General features: G+C 39.0%; 10 protein-coding genes across 11 annotated transcripts; 6 read left to right on the forward strand and 4 right to left on the reverse strand.

Annotated features, from left to right (window-relative positions):
* Positions 1–1,496: 1,496 nt before the first annotated feature.
* Positions 1,497–6,389, forward strand: LOC132784441 (farnesol dehydrogenase). Its single transcript, XM_060790062.1, has 5 exons — positions 1,497–1,732; positions 1,797–1,962; positions 2,032–2,158; positions 5,896–6,031; positions 6,167–6,389. The coding sequence occupies exons 1-5, from the start codon at positions 1,595–1,597 to the stop codon at positions 6,338–6,340; spliced, it is 741 nt and encodes a 246-aa protein (XP_060646045.1). The 5' UTR covers positions 1,497–1,594; the 3' UTR covers positions 6,341–6,389.
* Positions 6,390–6,990: 601 nt separating this feature from the next.
* On the forward strand, positions 6,991–10,602 carry LOC132784442 (GTP-binding protein SAR1b). 2 transcript variants are annotated; one of them, XM_060790063.1, is made up of 6 exons: positions 6,991–7,085; positions 8,010–8,159; positions 8,523–8,642; positions 8,702–8,767; positions 9,907–10,142; positions 10,208–10,602. In XM_060790063.1, the coding sequence occupies exons 2-6, from the start codon at positions 8,117–8,119 to the stop codon at positions 10,322–10,324; spliced, it is 582 nt and encodes a 193-aa protein (XP_060646046.1). In that variant the 5' UTR covers positions 6,991–7,085; positions 8,010–8,116; the 3' UTR covers positions 10,325–10,602. The 2 variants fall into 2 exon arrangements, with proteins under 2 accessions (XP_060646046.1, XP_060646047.1); XM_060790064.1 differs by lacking the exon at positions 6,991–7,085 and adding an exon at positions 7,119–7,244.
* Positions 10,603–11,150: 548 nt separating this feature from the next.
* On the reverse strand, positions 11,151–12,952 carry LOC132784426 (bifunctional arginine demethylase and lysyl-hydroxylase PSR). The gene has a single exon (XM_060790045.1). It carries the CDS (start codon positions 12,826–12,828, stop codon positions 11,575–11,577), a length of 1,254 nt encoding a protein of 417 aa, XP_060646028.1. The 5' UTR covers positions 12,829–12,952; the 3' UTR covers positions 11,151–11,574.
* A 1-nt stretch (position 12,953) lies between these two features.
* Positions 12,954–13,885, forward strand: LOC132785169 (biogenesis of lysosome-related organelles complex 1 subunit 5). Its single transcript, XM_060791161.1, has 4 exons — positions 12,954–12,998; positions 13,180–13,321; positions 13,383–13,654; positions 13,715–13,885. The coding sequence occupies exons 1-4, from the start codon at positions 12,954–12,956 to the stop codon at positions 13,883–13,885; spliced, it is 630 nt and encodes a 209-aa protein (XP_060647144.1).
* Positions 13,886–13,912: 27 nt separating this feature from the next.
* Positions 13,913–14,886, forward strand: LOC132784438 (transmembrane protein 199). Its single transcript, XM_060790058.1, has 2 exons — positions 13,913–14,501; positions 14,564–14,886. The coding sequence occupies exons 1-2, from the start codon at positions 13,913–13,915 to the stop codon at positions 14,851–14,853; spliced, it is 879 nt and encodes a 292-aa protein (XP_060646041.1). The 3' UTR covers positions 14,854–14,886.
* Positions 14,622–16,354, reverse strand: LOC132784435 (zinc finger protein-like 1 homolog). Its single transcript, XM_060790056.1, has 5 exons — positions 15,984–16,354; positions 15,807–15,918; positions 15,560–15,753; positions 15,308–15,500; positions 14,622–15,245 (listed from the first exon to the last, which is right to left on the reverse strand). Exons 1-5 carry the CDS (start codon positions 16,083–16,085, stop codon positions 14,950–14,952), a joined length of 897 nt encoding a protein of 298 aa, XP_060646039.1. The 5' UTR covers positions 16,086–16,354; the 3' UTR covers positions 14,622–14,949.
* Positions 16,355–16,625: 271 nt separating this feature from the next.
* On the reverse strand, positions 16,626–17,944 carry LOC132784437 (probable DNA-directed RNA polymerase III subunit RPC6). Its single transcript, XM_060790057.1, has 3 exons — positions 17,811–17,944; positions 17,227–17,625; positions 16,626–17,162 (listed from the first exon to the last, which is right to left on the reverse strand). The coding sequence occupies exons 2-3, from the start codon at positions 17,617–17,619 to the stop codon at positions 16,674–16,676; spliced, it is 882 nt and encodes a 293-aa protein (XP_060646040.1). The 5' UTR covers positions 17,620–17,625; positions 17,811–17,944; the 3' UTR covers positions 16,626–16,673.
* Positions 17,776–18,790, forward strand: LOC132784443 (uncharacterized). Its single transcript, XM_060790065.1, has 2 exons — positions 17,776–17,917; positions 18,122–18,790. The coding sequence occupies exons 1-2, from the start codon at positions 17,828–17,830 to the stop codon at positions 18,482–18,484; spliced, it is 453 nt and encodes a 150-aa protein (XP_060646048.1). The 5' UTR covers positions 17,776–17,827; the 3' UTR covers positions 18,485–18,790.
* LOC132784429 (26S proteasome regulatory subunit 4) lies at positions 18,477–20,096 on the reverse strand. The gene is made up of 2 exons (XM_060790047.1): positions 19,957–20,096; positions 18,477–19,885 (listed from the first exon to the last, which is right to left on the reverse strand). The coding sequence occupies exon 2, from the start codon at positions 19,749–19,751 to the stop codon at positions 18,567–18,569; it is 1,185 nt and encodes a 394-aa protein (XP_060646030.1). The 5' UTR covers positions 19,752–19,885; positions 19,957–20,096; the 3' UTR covers positions 18,477–18,566.
* Positions 20,097–20,222: 126 nt separating this feature from the next.
* LOC132784423 (cytochrome P450 307a1-like) lies at positions 20,223–22,205 on the forward strand. Its single transcript, XM_060790042.1, has one exon. It carries the CDS (start codon positions 20,602–20,604, stop codon positions 22,183–22,185), a length of 1,584 nt encoding a protein of 527 aa, XP_060646025.1. The 5' UTR covers positions 20,223–20,601; the 3' UTR covers positions 22,186–22,205.
* Positions 22,206–22,222: the final 17 nt, after the last annotated feature.

Genomic DNA, 22,222 nt, shown 5'->3' on the forward strand with positions numbered 1-22,222 from the left:
AATCCACGTAAAAAAAGTATACAAGTTAGTGCAACATTTTGTGCATGCTGATAAATTTCATTTTTGATTTGCCTGACAGAAGTTCTGCTGCTGTTGTTGTTGCTGCTGTTGTTGCTGCTGTTGTTGTTGCTGTTGTTGCTGTTGTTGTTGTTGCTGTTGCGTCGTACTCTTCTGCAGTCAGTCGGGCGTGGCAGGTTCTATTTTGTTGGCTTTGTTTTGTTGCCAGGAAGCCATAAGAACGCGGTAGGCAGCAGCTACGGTTTCAGCTGCTTTATGCTTCCCCCTCCTTCTGCATCCTGCCGCTGCTGCCACTTTTACAGCTGCTCTTAAGTAATAACAAAAATATGATAAGGTCTTAACGCTTCATTGAAAACGTTTCGAGACGTTTCTGGCTGTTGACATTATCAATTGCTAATAGAGAGCTTAAGCTTGACTAAACAAAAGCCGATAGCCAAACAACAATTGTCTGCAGTCACAGTCTGACCTATGACATAATGAACTCTCTCTCTGGGTGCGCGCTTATCGAGTGTTTACTGTGCTCTGTCAGCAACCGCAAGGGGATTAGTGACAAAAATGATAGAGCTAAACCAAAGCCGCAAAATGAACTGAGTATTGCATTTTGTATCGAATTTCAACCAGAAAGTGCTCGACGAGTGCATTTGGAAATGTGAAGATTGATCGACTAGAAGATATGGTGTAGTTAAGAAAAAAAGAACAATAAATATAAATATGAAAACAATATTTGCTTAACATTTTGGAAAAATAATCTTTTTTTAGAAAAAGCATTGAAAATGCATTCTTAAATTATAGTAACTTATATTAATTAAGTTATTAAAAATTGTTATCAGAAAACTCATTGCATGCAGTATATGGAAAAGTTTAAATATGGCCAAAAATAGTTGGCTTTAAATATTATATTGGCGTGGATATTTTAAAAGTAATATTTACTTTATGTGCTTAATATTCGAAAGATTCATTTCAATTCTTCATTTTGAGAACCTGTAAATAAGTTGTTTGAATACTACATTTAATATTTCAATAACCATTTAATTTAATATATGAATTCTACATTTAATATTTGCTATAATAATTTAAACTAAATATTGTAGTAACAAGTTTTCTTTAATAACTTTTTTATAGTTATGTTAATTGTTTCTTACATTAATGTTTGACAATTGAATTTAAACTTTGCTTAGATAGTTCGAAAACGTTTCTAGCCCTGTCACTCAGTCAGTCATGCCTATGCACCATCTCTACAGGGTGTTGAGCTAAGCAGCTGCCAGCGAGAGGCATCGAAAATGCGACAGACAATGCAAAAAGTGGCATTTAAAGTGCATCACAATGCGACTGCAGTAAATTGAAAATAATTAAATGTAGCAAAAAAAGAAGCTAAACCGGCAAAGCTCAATCGAAGAGAGCTCGGCCTATGAACCGCACTCAATAAGCAAAAGCCGGTGACTGCGAACTCAGAGCTCACAATTCAGAATTGCAACTGCATGAAAGAAGCTGCAGAATCAGTTGCACGCAGAACGCGAAGCTGTTTGGATTTGTATCTCTGACGCTGTCTACTCTATAAAACTAGCTAACTATCAACATGGAGAACTTCCAGTGGCGCAATAAAGTGGCCGTCATCACGGGCGCTTCCGTGGGCATTGGAGCCAGCACCGCAGTTGCCTTGGCCAATGCTGGAATGGTGGTTATTGGTCTGGCCAGACGCCAGGAACTCGTCGAGGTGATTGACTTTTGTGCTTGGCACAAGCTGAAGAAATAGTTCTGTAAGTGGCAGTTATTTATAGGCCTTGAATTCACAAGTGACGGGCGAGGGAAAAATCATTGGCCGAAAATGTGATCTGAGCAATGATGAGCAGCTGATCAGCAGCTTCAATTGGATTCAGGAGAAGTTCCATTGCATCCATGTGGTTATCTGCAATGCAGGCATACTGAAAGCCAATTTTCTGAGTGGTAAATTGAAATCATTTAACTGCAGTTGGCTCCGCTTAAGCATTGCCTTCTCTTCAACAAAACTATTAGAATCGCCCACCAAGGACATTAAGGAGCTGTTCGATGTGAATGTGGTCGCCACTGCGAGTTGCTTGCGGGAGACGCTGAAACACATGGCTAAGATCAGAGTGCCATGCCACATTGTGGTCATCAACAGGTGGGTAAATCTCTAACCACAAACATTTATCAGGCTGGAATATTTAGAGAAGCGAGAGAGTGAGAGAGTTCAAGTTGATTTGATTGAGGTAAAACGAGTGATAAATATGAATTTCATCATCTAGTATAAATTTTATGGATTGCCTTAGCAGTATTCTGCATTTCTTTTAGGCAAATATTTCAACTTATTCCAGTTAAAATTTCAACTAAGTTATTGTTAGAATTCTAGTCTACAGTACAAAGTCTGAACTAAGAACTTGGGGCATTAATTCAACTCTTCTTTTATTGTTGAAGTTTTTATTTACTTCAAAATCAATTTTATTATTATTATTATTTATTATTTTTTTTTAAACCAATACTACCAATTAATATTATGGCTTTATTAAAGCAGCAAGCTCTAAAAATATAGCCATCAATTCTTCTATACATTATAATAATTTCCATTTCAATTCATGTTCTGATTTCCTATTTCACCAGTCACAAATATTTATTAACTGATTTTGCTTTAGTTTCTAGAATTAAATTCTATAATACACAGTTTAGCTAGATGTTTTATTATTAATCAATATCTTGTTTTCTCTTAATTGCATTTCATTTTTATTGTTCTCTTGTTAATGCATGTTCTGATTTCCCATTTCACTACTTAAATAATGTATGTTATTAACTGTTTTGGCTTAAGTTTCTAGAATTAAATTCTACAATACAACGTTTAGCTTTTTGCTTAATTATTAATGAATATCTTACGTTTTCTACATTTTCTTTTCATTTTATTTGGTTTAATGTTAATGCATGTTCTGATTTCCCATTTCGCCATCAATAATTTACTTAAATATTCTGTTTATATTTGAACATATAAATTGCACATTTATTAACTGAGTTTATCTATATATATTTATCTATGCATTATAACCCACTTTCTTGTTTTTATGTTCACATGCATGAATCGTAAATCGCCGCTCTTCCCACTTACCATTTCGCACTCATTTCGCATGCTGACATTTAATGTTGATTTAGCCTGCAATTGAATTGAAACTGCCAACGTGATCAGTTTGTTAGCTTAATGCAATATAATTTGAGGAGGACAGACGAATTGGGTGGCATTTGCAATAAGCGGCTAAAACCAATAAACTACCAAATACGAATGTTGAGCACAAATTTGCCTTCAAATTGGCTGACTGCACCACAACATTAGCACAATTATCGCCCGGCAGAGACGGACGACATATGCAAGAGAGAGAGAGAGTTTGAGTTTGTTATCACATTTTGTAAATGATGTTTGTGTAGCTAAAATAGCCGAATTTAGGCTAAGCACCATCACAATGCACTTACACACACACACAACACTCACGAACATGCAAAGTGTGTGTAATCTGTGTATGTATTTGTTTTATATACTTAGCTCTTTGGCCCAAAGTTGTCTTGAGTGCCAAAACATTTGCCCAAGCCTAAGCATGTGTATGTGTTTGTGTGTGTGTGCCTAATGAAAGTGCAAATATGTATGTGTGTGTGTGTGTGTGTAGAGTAGTGCAGTGTTGCCGTGCTGCAGTGTTGTCAGCTGTCAGTGTTGCTGTGCTGCAGCATTCTGCATTTTTCATGAGAATCGCAGCAGATTGTTGTGTGTGCGTTATTTAAATTAAATTAAAAGCCTGACGACAAACAAACAGCACAATACAAAAACATTTATTGATATTTAAATGCTGAATTTCATTTGTTATTGTCGTTGTTGTTGTTGTTGTTACTGCTGCTTTGTGGTTGCTCTGTGCATTAAAAGCTTTGCATTTGCATCGAAATGGCCCAAAGTGTTTGCGCAAACAGCAGCAACAGCAACAGCAACAGCAAACCAATAACAGCAGCATCAACTGCATCGGCAACATCAACAACAACTCAATTATTCAACATAATTAAGTATTTTGCATTAAACAGCAGTGTGTGTGCGTGTGTGTGTGTGTTTGTATTCTGATTTTTATTTCATGAATTTCAATGCGCAATGCATTTAAAATCAAAATGTTGCGCATTAAGCCGCATCGTTTGATACGCGTTTTGGCTTTAATTTAAAATTGCATTGATTTCATTTTAATGCAATTTACTTGAATCTCTGGCCTCTGCCACGCACACACGGCGTGTCCATGCATTCACCAATTAGTGTAGCATGCGATTAAATGCAAATTTCAATAAAAATTGCGCATACGCAGTGTGTGTGAACTAAATATTCATTTTCGAACAGTCGAAAACCAATAAGTATCGAAATTAAGTAATACGCGTTGCTACTGCCAACAGAAAGGAAATAAGTATTGATAATTTATTTAATATTCATATTTATTTATTTGATTTTTTACTTAGAGAAATTAAAGTTAATATAAAACAATCGCAAATATCTTTTCTTCAATTTACAAAGCTGAAATAAAGTAGACGTTAAATGTATTAAGATATAAAATTTCTTAAAAATTTTTTCAATTTTCCTTCATAAATCATCGTCTTAATTTACAGTCTTAAATTTATTTAAAATTCGAGAATTGCGAAGTAAGTTTTTACTTGCTAAAATCAGAGTTTACTTCGGAAAACTTTAATCATAGCTCACGAAATCCTTTTTTATGAGTTTTGTCTTAGGAAACTTAATTATTATGGAAATTAATTAAGCTCTAAATAGTTTCAGCATAATTTTACCATTCTTTTCCTAAATTTTTCATCTAAAAATCGCATAGTAACTAAATGTATTTAGCTTTACAATTACTTAAACATGTTTCGCCTGCTTACTTATGAAGTTCGCAATCATTATTCCCAACTCATTCTTTTCTTAAATTCTGCACTATTCTGCATTACTTAAAAAAAAGTGGCAACACACAACCTTTACATCAATTTACTATACTACGTAAAGCTCTTTTAATTGTCGTATGCACCACAATTATCAATATACATACATATATTTTTATGGGGCTTTTTGGATGACCGTTCGCTTTGTTTGCCTGTGAATTGAAATTGTTGTCCACAGGCGTGTTGCATAATTTGCAGTTTAATGAGCAAAAGGAGCGAGCGCATATTGAATGCCAACTGTAATCAAATACAATTGAGCAAAATGCGTATGTGGTGTGCGACAAAAGAAAGACAAGAGTTTCCACGTTAATTAATGAGAAAATTGATGTAAAAAAAAAAACAAAGAGAAGCGCACAGAAGTGGAGAGCAAAGGAGATGATGCGTTGCTAATGAGTTTGTCGGGGGGTTCAAAAGGTGGGAGAAATGTATTAAGGCGTCGATTTATTTCCTTCTTTTTTGTTTTTGTTTTTTTTTTGGGTATGTCCGTCAATATGCATTTCGCTTAATGTCAATGCAATAATATTAAGACTTAATTAATTGAAACTGCAGCAACTGCAGACTGAACGCTCGAAGCTCGAAGCATTTCATGGAACGTCGCCGAACAACCGCTGTTTGCACTTAATGCCTCAGTCACTGTTAAATTAAAAGAAGTTTACGCAATGTTTGCATAAAATGCACAGCGACATCCCGGGGCCCAAAAGAGTCCTTCACTTCCTTACCCCTCAACCCTCGGCTCACCTGGTGAACCTATCGCAAATTTTTTTCACACGCAAAAAGCAACGACAGCTGTTGGCCATCATTTCTTTTACTGTTGTTGTTGTTGTTGTTTCAAGTGATTACATTGCGTAGCAACGTTGACTTTATTTATTTACCCCCCATTTCACTCTCATCCCCCCTGTCTGTCTGCTTTTTGTTTTTTGGGGACAGCGTGCTCGGACATCGCATACCGGAAGTGCCGGTGCCCTTATTCAGCGTTTATCCGGCCACGAAGCATGCAATTACAGCACTTTGCCAGACGATCCGCCAGGAAATACATTTTCTCAAATTAAATATTAAATTAACGGTAAGTTAAATGCACTGCATACATTGCACCCATGCAGTTGGTAGGGGGGCGTGGCAACCCCGCATATGCCAGACAAACAAGCGTGACGCGTCTTTCTTTTCTCCCGCCCACCCGCACACACTCACACACACACAGAGCATCTGCCCCGGCATGGTGGACACCGATTTTCTCAATGTTTACTCACAGGCTGTGGATGAATTGCCCAAACTGCAGCCGTTGGATGTGGCCAAGGCAGTCCTCTATGCCCTCGACACGCCCGACGGTGTCCAGGTGGAGGACATTATTCTGCAAAAAATGCGAAAAGTTTAATAAAGTTCTCATATTAACCATGAATATTAATAAAACTGTTCTTAACTAATTCACAACTATTTAGTCTATTCTTCAATGAGCAGTATTTAAAGCAAACATTATATTCTTTCAGTTGTTTGAAAATGGAAGGCTTTCGACACATTTGAATCCCGCGCTTTTCGGAACATTTTGTTAGTTCAGCTGGTTCATAATATGAACCACAGCCAACTTAACGTCTAAAAAGTTATTCGATCATCGATATATCGTAATCGAATAATATATCGAAAATAATTAAATTTACATTTTTATTGCAAAGCAATAAAGAAATAGCAAATATATTGTAAATTATGTTATAAAGTACGAAAAATGTTCAAAACATCTAAATGATTTCAAATAACCTAAATCAAAAGCAGTTTAAATAAGCGCGCCTTCTTTGGCTTTTGGAAATATACCATTTTAATATTATAACTATCGAAGTGTAATTTAAAACGTAATTTTGTCATGCCATCAGACTCGGACACAGTTGTTAATAAAAAACATTATTTAAAATGATTGTGAACTCCTGGTAAGCTATAATTTATTAAATAAAAATTAATTTATATCACTGAAAAACCGATAAGCAACATCAAAAAGTTCCGTAAAACATCGATAGCGTCTTCGATGATTCGCTACCTTTAGGAACTGGTATATTTTCCACGCAGACAAGTGGTATATTTGGAAACTAGTTTGCGGTCACGCTGGATTCAATACAACGTGTGCAGAAAAAGTAATAACTCGCTAATAAATAAACGAAAAATGCATTTATTGCATACGCATAGTGTTACACAAATAACGGCGGCTCAAACTAGACATTCCAGGGAACCGAAGTGTCAATAGCGGGTTAACAAACGCGCAGCCAAAACACTGAAACGGTCCAACTAGAAATGTGTGTCCACGTAGTGCAAAATCCGAATGTCATGTCTACTGGCTCGGTGCCTTTTTTATATGAAAAAAACGCAGTCCAATAAGTGGTATGGCGCGAGCGCTAAGGGTGCGGCGACATTAATGTGATAGTGTGGCATCCCATTGTACATACATATGTACATAGTATGCCTGGCTCCAAAGTGCGAGATTACGAAACTTGACAAAATTTTAAGGAAATTACAAAAATGTTTTTATATGCGTGTACCACGTACATAGTTCAGCGTGCACACATACAAAGACAAAACACACAGACACACTCATACATACAAAGTTATAGTCGCAGTCGCTCACACATACACTCACAGATAGGCATACACTTGCCCGTAGAAAGAAAGTGTTGCCCAGCGAAGAGCTCGCTTGACAAAGAACCGAAACAGGTTTTTAACCTAATTATAATCGCTTAGATGTTTTAGTTTGACGAACGCAAATAACCAACTGCTACGGCGGCATATTCGTCGTCGTCTAGAATAATTTATGTCAAGGCTGCGCCTCGCTCTCGATCAGGCGACAACAAATTAGGTTACGGACATGAAAATAGTACTCGATTATCAATAATCAACAAGAGTTACTCACAAAGGGGCTAAGCGGGGAACCAGTGTAGTGAGCCGCCTCAAACTGCATGCTGAACATTGAACTTGTCACTCAACCATAACAAAAAAAAAAATTAATTTCCTTGTCTACGTTTCGTTTTGTTTTTGTTCTCCATTGTGTCTGCTTTGGTTTTCAGTATAGCACCGCACTTCCCCCCTATAACACCTGCAACACTCTCGCTCGCTCTACTGCTGAGACTCTCACTCCCGCAAGCAAACCAAAAGCACACAACAGCTAGCCAAGATGTTCATTTGGGACTGGTTCACGGGTGTTCTGGGATACTTAGGTAAGTGTGTACGAAACATCAAAAAAAAATAACTAAATAAAATAAGATACAAATTTGGAATTTGACATTGCGACATGGGCGAATTTCTTGAGCGTTTGCCAACAAAGCAACAGCAGACACGACAAAAACAAATTGCGTACAAAAAAGAAAATGAAAACGTATCGACGACTACTTGACGTGCATGTATTAGTGAAGCTGCTGCTGCTGCTGCTGTGGTCACTGTATTAATTAATGACGACGTCGACGTTAACAGTGTGACCTTAACACACGCTTAGTGAGGCAAGCGCTCAAAGCTCAAGCTCAATCTCAAGCTCAACATATACAAAATTCAATGAATAACATTGAAAATCTTTCGTTCGTAAGGTCTATGGAAAAAGTCCGGCAAACTGTTGTTCCTTGGCTTGGATAATGCTGGTAAAACCACATTATTGCATATGCTCAAAGATGACAAGCTTGCACAGCATGTGCCTACACTGCATCCAAGTAAGTTTCAATTGCCATTAATTACGCGCATTCATTAATAAGTGCTGATCTTTCCCCAGCATCCGAGGAGCTGTCCATTGGCAATATGCGTTTCACTACATTCGATTTGGGTGGCCACACTCAGGGTAAGTTAAAGACTCTTCAAAGCTATATATGTAGCAGTTATCGGAAATAATGATAAGTTTTCTTTATAATAATCTCAATCTTGGAATAGACTTTGAAAGAAAATGAATCACCCTTATATCAGAATTTTTTCTTTTAAACAAATATAAATTGATAGTAATGAGTTTTTTTATTTTATAAAAATTAGTATCTTTATAAAAGAATTACAAGGCATCTCTTATTCCAAAAATTTGTATTATAGAAAATGTATTTATTAATCGACAATCATTATTGCTCAGCATAGATAAAAATAATTTAATTTTCATAAATTCGTTGCAAAAGAACCGAAAATTAAAATACAATCATTACGAAGTACTTTTTAGAATATAACTTATAATGATTACGTCGAAATAGTTGGGTAATCTTTTATTTCGTCACTAAGTGCTCTTATTAAATCATAAATAATGCCCATGAAACGTGCTCACATCTAAATATAACTCAATGCATACATACAACATAAGAACAGCAAATTGAATATAATAATCAGAGAATTCAGTACAATTTCGGGAGGTCATGTAAGAAAACATTGTCAGAGAATTAACAAAACGCAAAATGCGACTCTTAAGCAATTTGCTGCATATTTTTTTCTGATAACCATTGTGTATATGTAATAAATGGCGTTATATCAAACACGTAGTATAGATAATAACAATAACAATGGCACTTTGTTAAACTGTATAAGGAAAACCTCAAGTAATAGCTTATAAGCAAATTAATACTTATTCAGGTTCTCCTCTAAGCATGACATGGCGCAAACAACTGCTGAGAATGTATACTATATATTTATATGTTATATGTAGAATTTACAAACACATTGCCATCGCATTGATAAGCAAAAACGAAGCAAACGAAACGATAGCAAGACGTAGATCACGTATAACAAACACATATACGACTCTATATAGATGCTATAGTTGTTGTCAGCGTTACGCTTGATTTTTTTGTGGATAGTGTTGCAGTGTCTATTCGATGACGTCGACAGACTGATAGGAACAAGTTTTTGTTGTCTTACTCTATTAGCCTGCATGCTGTTGAACAATATTTAGATAAGCTAATTATCAAAGTGGTGTTCGTAACAATTGAATTTGAATTATCTTTGCAGCACGTCGTGTGTGGAAGGATTACTTCCCCGCTGTGGATGCCATCGTGTTCTTGATAGACGCCTGGGATCGTGGCCGCTTCCAGGAGAGCAAAAACGAGCTGGATTCGCTGCTCACGGATGAGGCGCTGTCCAATTGCCCCGTGCTCATATTGGGCAACAAAATTGATAAGCCCGGTGCGGCCAGCGAGGATGAGCTGAGGAATGTGTTTGGACTGTATCAGTTAACGACCGGCAAGGTAAATGCTAAAACACATTAAATTATTCAAAACTATTTTATTGACGAAAACTTCTTTGCTTGCAGGGCAAAGTTGCACGCTCCGATTTGCCTGGTCGCCCGTTAGAATTGTTCATGTGCTCTGTACTGAAGCGACAGGGTTATGGCGAGGGTTTCCGTTGGTTAGCGCAGTATATTGATTAAGTCAAGATTAACCATAACAAAACAAAACAAACAAAAAAAGGAAAATAACAAACAGAAATCAACAGCAGCAACAGCAAAAAACACACACAAAAATTCAGTACAGACAAAAAAAGAGAAAAACCCCACACAGAACCCGATCGAAAGCAAAATGATGCTGGGAGCGCAATTTCTAATTTATACACAATTATAAACAATAATTAATAAATGAAAAAGAAAAAACACACAAAAAAAACAGATGCAACTAAATTAAAAATAAAAACTAAAATATTTTTTAAAAATTTATTTTTTAAAAAACCAACAAACAAAACAAAATGCAAATAATTTTCTTCTCTAACCAATTCGCAAAAGAAACAAAACAACAACAGAACACAAAAAACACAATGCGGGCAAATTGAAATTGAAAAGTGCGTGGGAATACAACTTTTTAAATAATTATATATGAATAACAAATTGTAGCAAATTAAAGGTGATTTTTTTAAAAAGCGAACATGTGCTTACTTATATGTTCCGTAAATAAATTTTATTATTTAAATATTTCGTTTTTGTCCAATTGTTTATGTCAAAAATATTACACTTTCCAATTTTAGTTTCCAATCCTTCTCAAGGCTAGTTATATGATTTTGAACATGATTTTCTTTTAAGTTGATTCGAAAACAATTTGTATAAAGATTGAAAATAAAAGAAAATATAATTAATTTGTATAAAAACAAAAGCGTCAAGTATTTGATTATGCAAAAGGAGGTAATAGGTGGGGTATTGAATAAAGAATGTAAGTTTTATTTTTGTTTATAAAGATTAGTTGGGTAAATTAATAAAAAAAATGCAGTTGTTTTGTTTTTTTACAAATATACTCAGTTTATTTATGTTGCATTTAAGTCGTTGGCTAATTATAGTTGAAGTTAAATAGAAATAATCATCAACTGTTTCCGTTCTTTAGGCTAATGTTTAAGCGGACTGTGTTTTTGGCTCAGCCGACGATAATTCAATTCAAATATCATTATTTTTTACAGCAGCATTATTATTTTCGTTTTGTTTTTTAGTTACTTTACTAATTGTATAAAAATATTACTAAACATGCAACATGGATTAGGATCAGGATCTGCATCTGTATCTGCATTTTGTTAACTGTGGCAGGAGGCTCTGCGACTGCGACATGGACGTTGAAAGCGCGGCACGCGGCGACAGAACAACAGCTGGCGATGAAACAGTCGCAGCAGCAGACCATTTCTTTTCGTCTTTTTGTGCCGACATCAAGGTCTTGTCGCAGATGAAGATGATGTCGCATTCTTATCATCGCCACCGTTTCCACCATCATCATCAGTCGCATTGCCAGCCATGCGTCGTTTTTTCTTCTTTTTGGCAGTCAAACTTTCTTGGCCGCTATCCGTATTTGAATCGGCATCCGCTTCGCTCTCCGACGACGACGAACTGCTCGAGGACGATGAGGAGCTGGAATTGCTGGAGCTATCTGAGGCAAAGCCAGTGCTCTCATTAATATTAATACTGTCGGCAATTTGACCCAACTCCGGTCGCTGATCCCGCAACACACGCAGCCACTTGCGCGACAATTTGGGCCGACCGCGCACCGTCTTGTGCCACACACAAGGGAAATTGGTGAAACTACAGAAGTTCTGAGTAATGGCGATCGTGTCGTCCAAATTGAGCACCACATGCCACCAACCGCCGGGCACGAAAACAGTTTCACCTGCACGTTGTAGCACCTCGATGGGTTTGTATTCCTGCGGCCACGAGGGGAGTTGAGTGCGCGGATAGACGGTACTGAACCAGGTGATGGCTTCGTCACGTTGCTTTCCACCCATAGCACTCGTCACCTTTAGCAGATCCTTGGGCGTATGCGTAGGAAACAGACACCAACGCTTGTGGCCACGTATCAAAGTGTTCCACGCACTCGTGCCCAACGGATCGATATGTATCCCCGTGCCGGAGCGAGCAGGACCCATCACAAACCATCGATATGGGGGACGACGATCCTCGCCACAGTACTTGAAGAGATCATCGCGAAAATACTTGGGCACGGCATAATCCTCGAGCAGTTTGCGACGGCGATGATGTTCGCCAAAACTGCTGTCGAATATGTAGAGCGGACTGTCGTCACGAGTGCCCTGCATATACTCCACATAATATTTCATCTTCATCTTGACGCTATAACCTTCGTTGTCTTCACCGCACTTGAATTTCTGGTTGCGATACTTTTTGGCCAGGCGCGAGAGCGTCCATTTCTCTTGCGCCAGCCAACCGTCGGCACATCCAGTGATAATGACGGGCAGATAGGGTCGCTCGAAGCGCTCAATGAATTCATCACATGTTACGGTTGCGTTCTCGATGCGTTCCAGGTTATCCACAAAGTCCCAAAATGGCTCAAACTTCTCATAATACCGCATTGCGATCCATGCGTTATCGCCATCGAGTTCGGGGCGCGCCTTGCGCTTCACATCGCGGGTACGCTTGCGTGAGCGCTTAGGCAGCTTGAATTCTTCGCTCATTGTAGTCAAAATTAAGTAAATTGGGTTGCAATAGGTAATTTCAATTAAACTAATGTAGAATCGCTGACTTTCGCACGTCGCATTCGGGAGCTTCACATCAACGTGACCGCAGAATGCATTCCAAAATGTATTATTTTTGGTTGAAATATTTACCAGAAAATACGATTTTGGTGATTCAACGACTGAGTGTCTAGAAGTTTCTATTTTAACTTACACATTATTGTTAAATTATTTCAGTTGAAAGGAATAAATAATAACTAATAAAAAATATCTTAAAAGCTATTTCTAGTTCCTTTTTTTATTTTATTAACTTTTTTAAATTATCGATAATTTAATCAACAGTGCAGCTAGATTCGGTATATTCTAAACATTTTCGATAATTTGGCGTACCATTTGTGGTCACACAACGTATTAATATCGTTGACCCACTCACATGACGGTAAAGAAAATAGGGTGTTTTGGGGAAAAATAATGATAAGCCAGGTTGGACGAGGTACGTGTGTTTTGAAAAGTCACACCTGCATGATTTATTGACTTTTTATATTTCTCAATAGAGTTGTACAAAGTGCCGCATCGCATTTTAGACCATCGCGTATTTGTTAACGGCGAAATCGAAGCATTTCTCGACAATTTCGAAGTGCAACGCAACGATAGCGAAGTAGAGACGCTTTTTCAGGTCACCGAAACTGTGGGCTCACTTAAATACGATTTATCCGACCGTTGCATTGCATTGGGTAATCAAAATCTCAGCCAGCTCTCCACAGAAGTCAACACATTGCTGGCCAGTGTCGAAACTTTGCTAGAAAAGGCCAAAGTTGAACGTGTCGTAAGTAGAAAATAAAGTTTCAATTAGTGTAAACTAAAATAATGAAGTATAAATTCGCAGCCTAGCACAAGGCTACAAGAAGCTCGACGTGCTCGTGAGCAACGCAAAGCGGAATTTCTGAATAATTTACAGCACGGCTATCAACGCATTGACAACTCGTTCGAAGAGAAGGAGGAAGAAATCGCCGAACTCTATTCGGATCTGCAGCTGAAGCTCAACATTACCAAATAAGAAAGTTATAAACAGTACCTAATCAACATGCTGAAATCAACCATTGTCGATACCCGCGTCCGCCTGCGTCCCTCGAAAAAAGTATTAGAATTCCTGGCTAAACACAAAGAGCATTTTGACGAGGCGCCAGCTAATTTGGCCCAAATACTTAAAAAGAATGGCTACAAACTGCTCGAGAAGACAACCATCTTAAAGGATAGTGAGATAAGTACAAAGCGGCCTGCTATAGACACAAAGCTGTTGGCGAAGTTAATTTCCAATGTGCCTGATTTGACTGAAACAGAAGAATCTGAACAGGAGGAAGAGCAGGAGGAGTTGGAGGATGAGAAACCACAACCTGTAGATGGCTCTTACTTGTATCTGACTGATCTGCATTGGCTGCACGATGTTATGATTAAGCTCCGCGCTAAGGACATTACAAATGTATTTCTACATGAACTGATTGAAAGCTGTGAGCTCATCTTGCCTGAGAATGAGTTCAAGCCGCGTAATCCGGAGCTGGAGGCACGTTGCCAGCGCCTCCGCGAACAGCAACAGAATCGCGAATACCAGAAAATGACCAAGAATGTGGATGCAACACTGCAGCATTATCCCGAAGACACCATAGCCTATCAACGTATGTTTAAGTTTTATAGACGTTTAATTTCTAAATTACCAAACTTTACTTTATATTTACAGTTAAAAGCATTAATAAGCAGATCATTGCGGTGGCCCAATTCATCTTTTCGGTTGCCGCTGGCTTCACATTTGGTTTCTTTGGCGTCAACTTGATGGTGGGACCATTGCCCTTTGGTTTTCGCATTCTACTGGGCGTGATTGTGGCCCTCGTTATTGCGCTGGCGGAGATGTATTTCCTGGCCAAGAAGCTGCATGAATACGACGAGGTGTTTGATGCACCCAAACGCAAACAAGCCGAAGAATCGGTCAAGTCGAGCGGTGTGCAGAAAGTCAAACCGCATATTGAATAAATTATTATTTTGTTTTCTTTGAAAAGCTATCAATAGATTTCGTATATCTGGATTACATAAATAAGTGTGTAGGGAGGGAGGGAGAACGAGCACAACTTATTCATAATGATTCGGATTGGGATTTGGATTGTTCCAGCTGTCGTCCAAGCCATCGTTGCCACTGCCGCGTCCCAGCAGCGCCATCAAATACACAAACATAATGAATGCCAAAATCCCACTGAGCACCAGGAACCAGGTGCGTCGCCAAGGTGGTCGCGATGATGGCGCATAGAAGCGACGTGTCCAGCGTGAGAAAAGCTCGGCTGGTGTGCGGCGCTGATATTTGTTATCATCGCGATCGGTGCCGCCAATTGGCGATTGACGTGGCAATAACGGACGTCGGCTGCTTGTGGCTATAAAAACCAAAATGCAAATAAGCACAAATAAAAACTAATGACCAGTTGTTTAAACAAACCATGCATATCGCCAGAACTGGGCGGATTGAAAGCATCCATTAAGAGCACGGAATGTGGACTGGAGGCATCTGCGCCATTTGGTTTCACACGCTCACGTTCTCCAGCGGAATGTTGATGATGATGCACTTTGGTGATATTGCTAACAGCCTGAATTGCTTTTGCCTTCAGAGCATTGCTCTGGTCATCTGAAAGCTGCAAAAGAGGCTATTGAGCTGATGCTGAGCAAACAAATGGAATTCCTGTCGCTTTACCAAAGCAAGTCCTAGTCCATTGCGACCCCAGTTGACTTGCGACAGATATGTTTTTAGTGCATCTGCGACGGGCGAAACAAGGTTCGATGTGGGAAAGATCTCCACACGACAGCTGGGACACTTGTGGCCACTAGGAGTTGTGTTGGCAGGCAAGCCGGCTTGTCGCGCATTCAAGCAGTCCCAATGATAAACATCTAAGAAGAGAAACAGTTAGTAGGGATTCAAAATAGATTGTATAGCTACTTACGATAGCAGACGAGACGCACACATTCGCCCTGCTCCAGCGTGGTGCCGCACAATGTGCAATTGGATATATAGTCGCTATCCCGCAGCCATTGCAAATAGGATTGCACGATGCACTAAGCAGGAAGGGCGCAACATCGATTAATAGATCAATCAACCGCTTTATCTCTTTCTCTCTTACCTTGGGATGACTCTGGACCATGCAATGCTCGCAAACATTGACGCGATGCTCAAAGCAGAATTGATTGGTCACCAACCGTTTTGGACATTTGCAGAGACCCATTGCGGTTTTTGTTACTGTTGCTGCTCGGGGGCGGTGGCGTGTGCTGTGAGCTTATTGTCGTTCGATTACTTTAATATTTGGGTTCGTATTATTGCACTTGAGAGTGTATTAGAAGCGCACTTCCGGACCAAATAGCGTTATCGCATATTTAATGTTAATTAAAATGTACTTAAATTGATTTTAGTTGGCTTTTGTTGGAATTTTCGTCTGGTCAATCACAGAATTGTCAGCCACGTATTTCCACTGTCTTGTCTCCATAGCAAGTGTTTTGTTATCGAAATGGCGATTAATCGATACGGCCTATTTTGAGCTGCTGTTAATAAAAGCCGTAAAAATATCACACATCACTGCATAAATAACTTAAACTAATAAATAATATATGAAATGAAATAGAAATATGTAAGCTTTTTATTTATTTTCTAGTCTTATTTGACATATAAGTTTTATATAATTAAATTACTCGATAAAAATATATCGATAGTGTAAATTGTTAAGAGCGCCAATTTCAAACTGCAGTTGAAAGCTGTTCAACTACTCTATATACGATTTTAAAAGTTAACTAATTTGTGTAGCTATAAATAATTTATTTTAATCCAACCAATCCTTCATATATTGACAATTAATTGCAGTAACATCACCGCAATCGGAACAGTTCTTGATCACAGGACAGATGCCACAAGGCATCTGCACCAAGCCCGGCGCTGGCAGCGGCATATTTACAGCGCGATATACATAAGCACCATCGGATTGCAATATACGCTCTGCATTACCATCATAGACGACGGTTTTCAATATGGTCTCCAAATCGTCTTCATCCAAATTAACTTTGCTAATACCCAAGTCTGAAATGAATTTGTGCACATCTTTTACTGAGCAACAAGACATTTGCTTAAAGGCCAATGGACCATCCCGTTTCTTCTCGGCTGTTTCACGTTTCATCTGCAGAAACCGCAAACATTGTTGATTCAGCACATCAACAAACTCCACCTCAAAGTCCTGATCCTGATACCAAGCGCCGCCCGTTACAGATCGATCAGCCTCCAAGTTATACAGCATATAAACTTTTTTTTTGCTAGCCTACAATGAATAATGACGGTTAAAGTCTTTTAAACATATATATATGAACATATCATTTGCTTACATTCACAGATTTGACGGCCTTAATGAGCTTCTTTGTTTCCAAGTTCTTAAGGATCTTATTCAACTGTGTCATGTTCAAATTTGACTTGATTCGAATATCTCGTATCCATATACCTTTGTTGCCGCCCTCTTCAACAATGCTGTAGACGATCTTTTCCTCGTTGTCAGCATCTTTGGGCAATGCGCTCTTTTTTTGTGGATCCTTGGCACGATATATTAGTTTTTCGCCCTTTTTCAGCACTTCTATGCCGCCTTGCTGCAACAATATATTGAGACCCTCAACTCGCGTTGCAGCAGGCATGTCAGACAGAGCTTTAGTCAGATCATCGTTTGTAGCGCCACCGGGAATCCCCTGGATTACAGAAAGCAGCAGTTGAGCGACTTCGGCAGCCATCGTAAGCTGTTCAAAAATAATCGATTGAAATTAATTTACCAAATTTGTTTAAGAATAGTGTGGAGTACTTTGATACGTGTGGAGCAATTCTGTTTTGCGCATGTTAAGCTGCAGACAACGTAGACACGTGAATGTTTTTGTTGTCAATAGTTGAAGTTGAATTTGCTGGTGCAATTATAGTATAAACTTACGTTTTTAAGCGACAACAATGTCACAAGCCAACAGTTCCGACGACGAAAGCGACTTTAAAGCCGTCAATACAGCTAATTACGAGCGAGTCCAGCAAAAAGTAGCAAAGGTAAGACAAAGCGTGCTTTAAAAACAGTACCGAATTGCTTGCATGCTAGCGCGGACAGCGTGTTAATTTAACAGCAAGCTGTTAGAGGACTACAGTTCTTTTCTAAACAGCTGCTATTTAACGCATTAACATTTGACAGTCACAGCAATTGTAGTCTTTTTGTGGCGCCACTCAATATAATTTGAAACTTGAATTTTTATACAGATCAGCTATGCGGATGGAATTGCCAATGGACGAGAGCAAGTTTTCCAGATCAGCTTTGATCAGGGTTATGTAGATGGTCTAAGAACTGGCATTGAATTGTCTAAGCTCCAATCGTTCTACGAGACACTGAAGCCAGAAGAATTAAATGAGAAATTAACAAAGGAATGCGAGATATACAAAGAAATGAAGCTGGCAAAGGCGACGGATAAAAGTCACTTTAAGTATTTGAAGCATCAAACTGAGTCACTCAGCGTTGTGTCCGAAAAACAAAAGGCTTATGTAGACGAATTTTCGGAGCGCTGTTCCAAGGACCTGCCAGTTACAACAAGTTTATTGCAAAACGAAAGCCAAAATGTAATTTAAGTATTAACCTGGTTTAATGTTTCGTGTTGTGGTTGATTAGGAATTATATTGTAGATTAACTGAAAATTATGTAAAAATTGGCTTATAAATACAATCCCTCGGGTGTGCCTTCCTTCTTGCGGTACAAAACGCTCTCCTTGGATTTCTTAAAGTCCTCATTGGTCACCTTCATACGACGTTCGCGCAATGCCATCAATCCAGCTTCTGTGCAAATCGCCTTAATGTCCGCACCCGACAGATCATCCTTGGCCATAATCAGTTCACTCAAATTGACATCCTCGGCCAGCGTCATGCGGGAAGTGTGTATGGTGAAAATGCGACGTTTGGTCTTCTCATCAGGCAGTGGAAATTCAATCTTACGATCAATACGTCCCGGACGTATAAGCGCCGGATCGAGTGTCTCAATACGATTAGTTGCCATGATGACTTTCACATCGCCCCGCGAATCGAAACCGTCCAATTGATTGAGTAGCTCCAACATAGTACGTTGAATTTCACGCTCGCCACCAGAATTGGAGTCGTAACGCTTTGTGCCCACAGCATCGATTTCATCGATGAACACAATGGAGGGCGCATGCTCTTCGGCCACACGGAAGAGCTCACGCACCAACTTTGGGCCATCGCCCAAGTATTTTTGTATCAGCTCGGAGCCCACAACACGCAAGAAAGTGGCCGAAGTCTGATTAGCTACCGCCTTAGCCAGCAGCGTTTTTCCAGTGCCTGGTGGACCATAGAGAATGACACCCTTGGGTGGTTTAATGCCCATTTCTTCATAGTATTCGGGATGCGTCAAAGGCAGCTCAACAGATTCTTTGATTTCCTGAATTTGCGTATCCAAACCACCAATATCCGCATAGGTTTCTTGTGGCGCCTTCTCTAGTTTCATCACTGTGACCATGGGATCTGTGTCGTCGCTCAGCACACCGACAACAGCGTGGACCTTGTGATTGAGCAGCACAGAGCAACCAGGCTCCAGTTGGTCCTTATCGACAAAGGACAAAATGCTAACATAATGCTCCGAACCCACTGAAGTGGACACGATGGCATGATTATCATCGATAATCTCCTCCAGATTGCCCACGGACATTGGTGTACCGCGCAGATCATCAACCTTGGAGCGCTCCTCCTCATTCTTCTCATCTTGTGGCTTAAGGCGTTCCTGATTGCGTATGAACTCGTCCTCCATCATCAGGTAATCCTTAATACGCTCCAGTTTTAGCAGCTTTAGACGACAGCGCGTGTGAGGCGTCACCTGGGGCAGCTTCATGGCCGCATCAGGACCCTTGGCGCGACGCTTCTTTTTTGCCAACGCGAGTTGGAATTGGTGGCTCGTATTTCTTCTTTTTTGTCTTTGTCATCTTTCTTGTCGCCTGCTCCTCCCTGTGCCGATTGGTTTTGGCCCTGCAATTCGCGAAACAAAATAAATTACATTTTAGTAACAATAAAGCAAATTTAACGGCTGTGCGCTGTACCATTTTGCGTTTCTTTTATATTTTCAGACTAAACGAATTTTATTTTGTCGGCAACACAAACAGATTTCTACTAGTCATAACCAACGTGAAGTTGGCTGCGGCTGTGTTGTCAGTGTGTACACAGTGTGTACTACACACATAAATATTGATTTATTCGATAAATGAGCGGCCGCACAAAAATACAATTAATAAAATAGTTAACATCAAATAAATTTCATATCGATCTATGATAAAAATGTTATATTATTTTGTTGAGTACAAAATTATAATTTATTTTATTATTTGTTCCGATTTACAATATTAAAAATACTAAAAGTCGTTACTTATCTGTGCCTTGTACACTGCAAATAAACTATGGACAATTGTAAGGATACCCTAAAATTGCCCTTTCTTAACTATGCACAGGTACAAAATTCGTGCAACATGGCAGAAAGACGACAGCATGTGCAGTGTAATAAAATAATAAACAATAATGACATGTTAATTACCGATTGTAAACTTGACATAAATTAAATTTTAAGATGCAACTTTTGCTTTAAATAATCCTGCCGAACATAGCAACAGCACAGTCCTGAAACTATATCCAAACTGAGCAGACGTCTTCAATTCCTTTGTTATTGGTTATTATTGTAAATTGTGTTAAAAATGATATTTGAATGTTTTCTCGCGATCGCTGGAATTATATCAATCTTGACTTTAGCATCGTACATTCACATAATTTATAATTGCAAATGCAAGGTAATTGTTAAAAATACATTGAAAAATGGCGGAGAAATCAAGCAGAAATTTATGCAAGCACCTGGACCACATCCCTGGCCAATTATTGGCAATCTGGATATAATTGGTCGATTTGACAACCCCTTCGAAGGATTCGGAGCCTTGGCGCAACAATATGGAGACATTTATTCACTGACACTTGGTCACACTCGCTGCCTGATCGTCAACAACTTGGAGCTCATACGAGAGGTGCTCAATAAGAATGGCAAATTCTTTGGCGGTCGTCCAGACTTTCTGCGCTATGACAAACTATTTGGTGGCGATCGAAATAATTCGCTTGCTCTCTGCAATTGGTCACAGTTACAGAAGAAACGCAGGAACTTGGCACGGCGACATTGCTCTCCCCGGGAGTCGTCCGCGTATTACACCAAAATGTCAACTGTAGGCTGCCATGAGATCGATGAACTGATGGCCAAGTTAAGGCATGATATTGTGCCTGGCAAATCCATCGATATCAAGCCAATACTTCACGCTGCCTGTGCAAATATGTTTAGTCAATACATGTGTTCCAAGCGCCACGATTATGATGATGAAGAGTTCAAACAGTTTGTGCTTTTCTTCGACGAGATCTTCTGGGAGGTGAACCAAGGGCATCCACTAGATTTTCTGCCCTGGCTCCTGCCCTTCTATGGACATCACATGAGACGCCTTCGTTATTGGTCTCAAGCTATACGTCAATTTATTCTGGAACGTATTGTTAATGAGAGGGAATTAAGTATTGATCCTGATGCCCCAGACAATGATTTTACAGATGTGCTGCTCAAAAGTTTAAACGAGGATAAAAATATGTCTCGCAATACGATTATTTTTATGCTGGAAGACTTTCTAGGTGGCCATTCAGCTGTTGGCAATTTAGTTATGCTCACCCTAACCTATATTGCTAAAAATCCGACTATTGCAGCAAGAATTCAACGTGAAGCGGATCAAGCAACGCATAATGGAGTACGGAACATTGGTCTACATGATATGGACGATATGCCCTATACTATGGCTACCATATACGAAGTATTGCGGTATTCATCTTCGCCTATTGTTCCCCATGTTGCTACCGAAGATTCCGTTATTGCGGGATTTGGTGTGACTAAAGGAACTATTGTTTTCATCAATAACTATGTACTGAATATGAGTAACGAATATTGGAAGAATCCGGAAAAATTTGAACCTGAACGATTTCTGGAAATTCAATTAAACAATTCAGAGGAAACTCTTGACGATCGAGTGCAATTTCAACTCAGGAAGAACGTTTCACATTTTTTGCCATTTAGCATTGGAAAACGTACTTGCATTGGACAAAATTTGGTTCGTGCCTTTGGTTTTATTTTGTTAACTAACATTTTATTGCGCTACGATATAAAGTGTCCCGACTTAACGATGATCAAGATTAATCCAGCTAGCTTAGCTTTGCCCGCTAACTGTTTTCCTCTCCAATTGACTCCAAGACCTACGGAATAAAACATCTATTAAGTATTTTCAATATTGAATGTTAAAT

This window comes from Drosophila nasuta, chromosome 2R (genome assembly GCF_023558535.2).
Source record: "Drosophila nasuta strain 15112-1781.00 chromosome 2R, ASM2355853v1, whole genome shotgun sequence".
In the NCBI taxonomy this organism is placed as follows: Eukaryota; Metazoa; Arthropoda; class Insecta; order Diptera; family Drosophilidae; genus Drosophila; species Drosophila nasuta.

What these genes read in the sequence shown, in the direction of transcription:
- LOC132784441 (XM_060790062.1), top strand. Translation starts at nt 1,595, where the DNA reads ATGGAGAACTTCCAGTGGCGCAATAAAGTGGCCGTCATCACGGGCGCT. An exon ending in GAAAGCCAATTTTCTGAGTG is followed by an intron (nt 1,963 to 2,031) that starts GTAAATTGAAAT and finishes CAAAACTATTAG; the next exon opens with AATCGCCCACCAAGGACATT. An exon ending in AATTAAATATTAAATTAACG is followed by an intron (nt 6,032 to 6,166) that starts GTAAGTTAAATG and finishes ACACACACACAG; the next exon opens with AGCATCTGCCCCGGCATGGT.
- LOC132784442 (XM_060790063.1), top strand. Translation starts at nt 8,117, where the DNA reads ATGTTCATTTGGGACTGGTTCACGGGTGTTCTGGGATACTTAG. An exon ending in TTTGGGTGGCCACACTCAGG is followed by an intron (nt 8,768 to 9,906) that starts GTAAGTTAAAGA and finishes TTATCTTTGCAG; the next exon opens with CACGTCGTGTGTGGAAGGAT. An exon ending in ATCAGTTAACGACCGGCAAG is followed by an intron (nt 10,143 to 10,207) that starts GTAAATGCTAAA and finishes CTTTGCTTGCAG; the next exon opens with GGCAAAGTTGCACGCTCCGA.
- LOC132784426 (XM_060790045.1), bottom strand. Translation starts at nt 12,828, where the DNA reads ATGAGCGAAGAATTCAAGCTGCCTAAGCGCTCACGCAAGCGTACCCGC.
- LOC132785169 (XM_060791161.1), top strand. Translation starts at nt 12,954, where the DNA reads ATGTATTATTTTTGGTTGAAATATTTACCAGAAAATACGATTTTG. An exon ending in TACCAGAAAATACGATTTTG is followed by an intron (nt 12,999 to 13,179) that starts GTGATTCAACGA and finishes CAGTGCAGCTAG; the next exon opens with ATTCGGTATATTCTAAACAT. An exon ending in GATAAGCCAGGTTGGACGAG is followed by an intron (nt 13,322 to 13,382) that starts GTACGTGTGTTT and finishes ATTTCTCAATAG; the next exon opens with AGTTGTACAAAGTGCCGCAT.
- LOC132784438 (XM_060790058.1), top strand. Translation starts at nt 13,913, where the DNA reads ATGCTGAAATCAACCATTGTCGATACCCGCGTCCGCCTGCGTCCCTCG. An exon ending in AGACACCATAGCCTATCAAC is followed by an intron (nt 14,502 to 14,563) that starts GTATGTTTAAGT and finishes TTATATTTACAG; the next exon opens with TTAAAAGCATTAATAAGCAG.
- LOC132784435 (XM_060790056.1), bottom strand. Translation starts at nt 16,085, where the DNA reads ATGGGTCTCTGCAAATGTCCAAAACGGTTGGTGACCAATCAATTCTGC. An exon ending in TGTGCGTCTCGTCTGCTATC is followed by an intron (nt 15,754 to 15,806) that starts GTAAGTAGCTAT and finishes TTCTCTTCTTAG; the next exon opens with ATGTTTATCATTGGGACTGC. An exon ending in CAGTTCTGGCGATATGCATG is followed by an intron (nt 15,246 to 15,307) that starts GTTTGTTTAAAC and finishes TGGTTTTTATAG; the next exon opens with CCACAAGCAGCCGACGTCCG.
- LOC132784437 (XM_060790057.1), bottom strand. Translation starts at nt 17,619, where the DNA reads ATGGCTGCCGAAGTCGCTCAACTGCTGCTTTCTGTAATCCAGGGGATT. An exon ending in AGGCCGTCAAATCTGTGAAT is followed by an intron (nt 17,163 to 17,226) that starts GTAAGCAAATGA and finishes TATTCATTGTAG; the next exon opens with GCTAGCAAAAAAAAAGTTTA.
- LOC132784443 (XM_060790065.1), top strand. Translation starts at nt 17,828, where the DNA reads ATGTCACAAGCCAACAGTTCCGACGACGAAAGCGACTTTAAAGCCGTC. An exon ending in TCCAGCAAAAAGTAGCAAAG is followed by an intron (nt 17,918 to 18,121) that starts GTAAGACAAAGC and finishes ATTTTTATACAG; the next exon opens with ATCAGCTATGCGGATGGAAT.
- LOC132784429 (XM_060790047.1), bottom strand. Translation starts at nt 19,751, where the DNA reads ATGAAGCTGCCCCAGGTGACGCCTCACACGCGCTGTCGTCTAAAGCTG.
- LOC132784423 (XM_060790042.1), top strand. Translation starts at nt 20,602, where the DNA reads ATGATATTTGAATGTTTTCTCGCGATCGCTGGAATTATATCAATCTTG.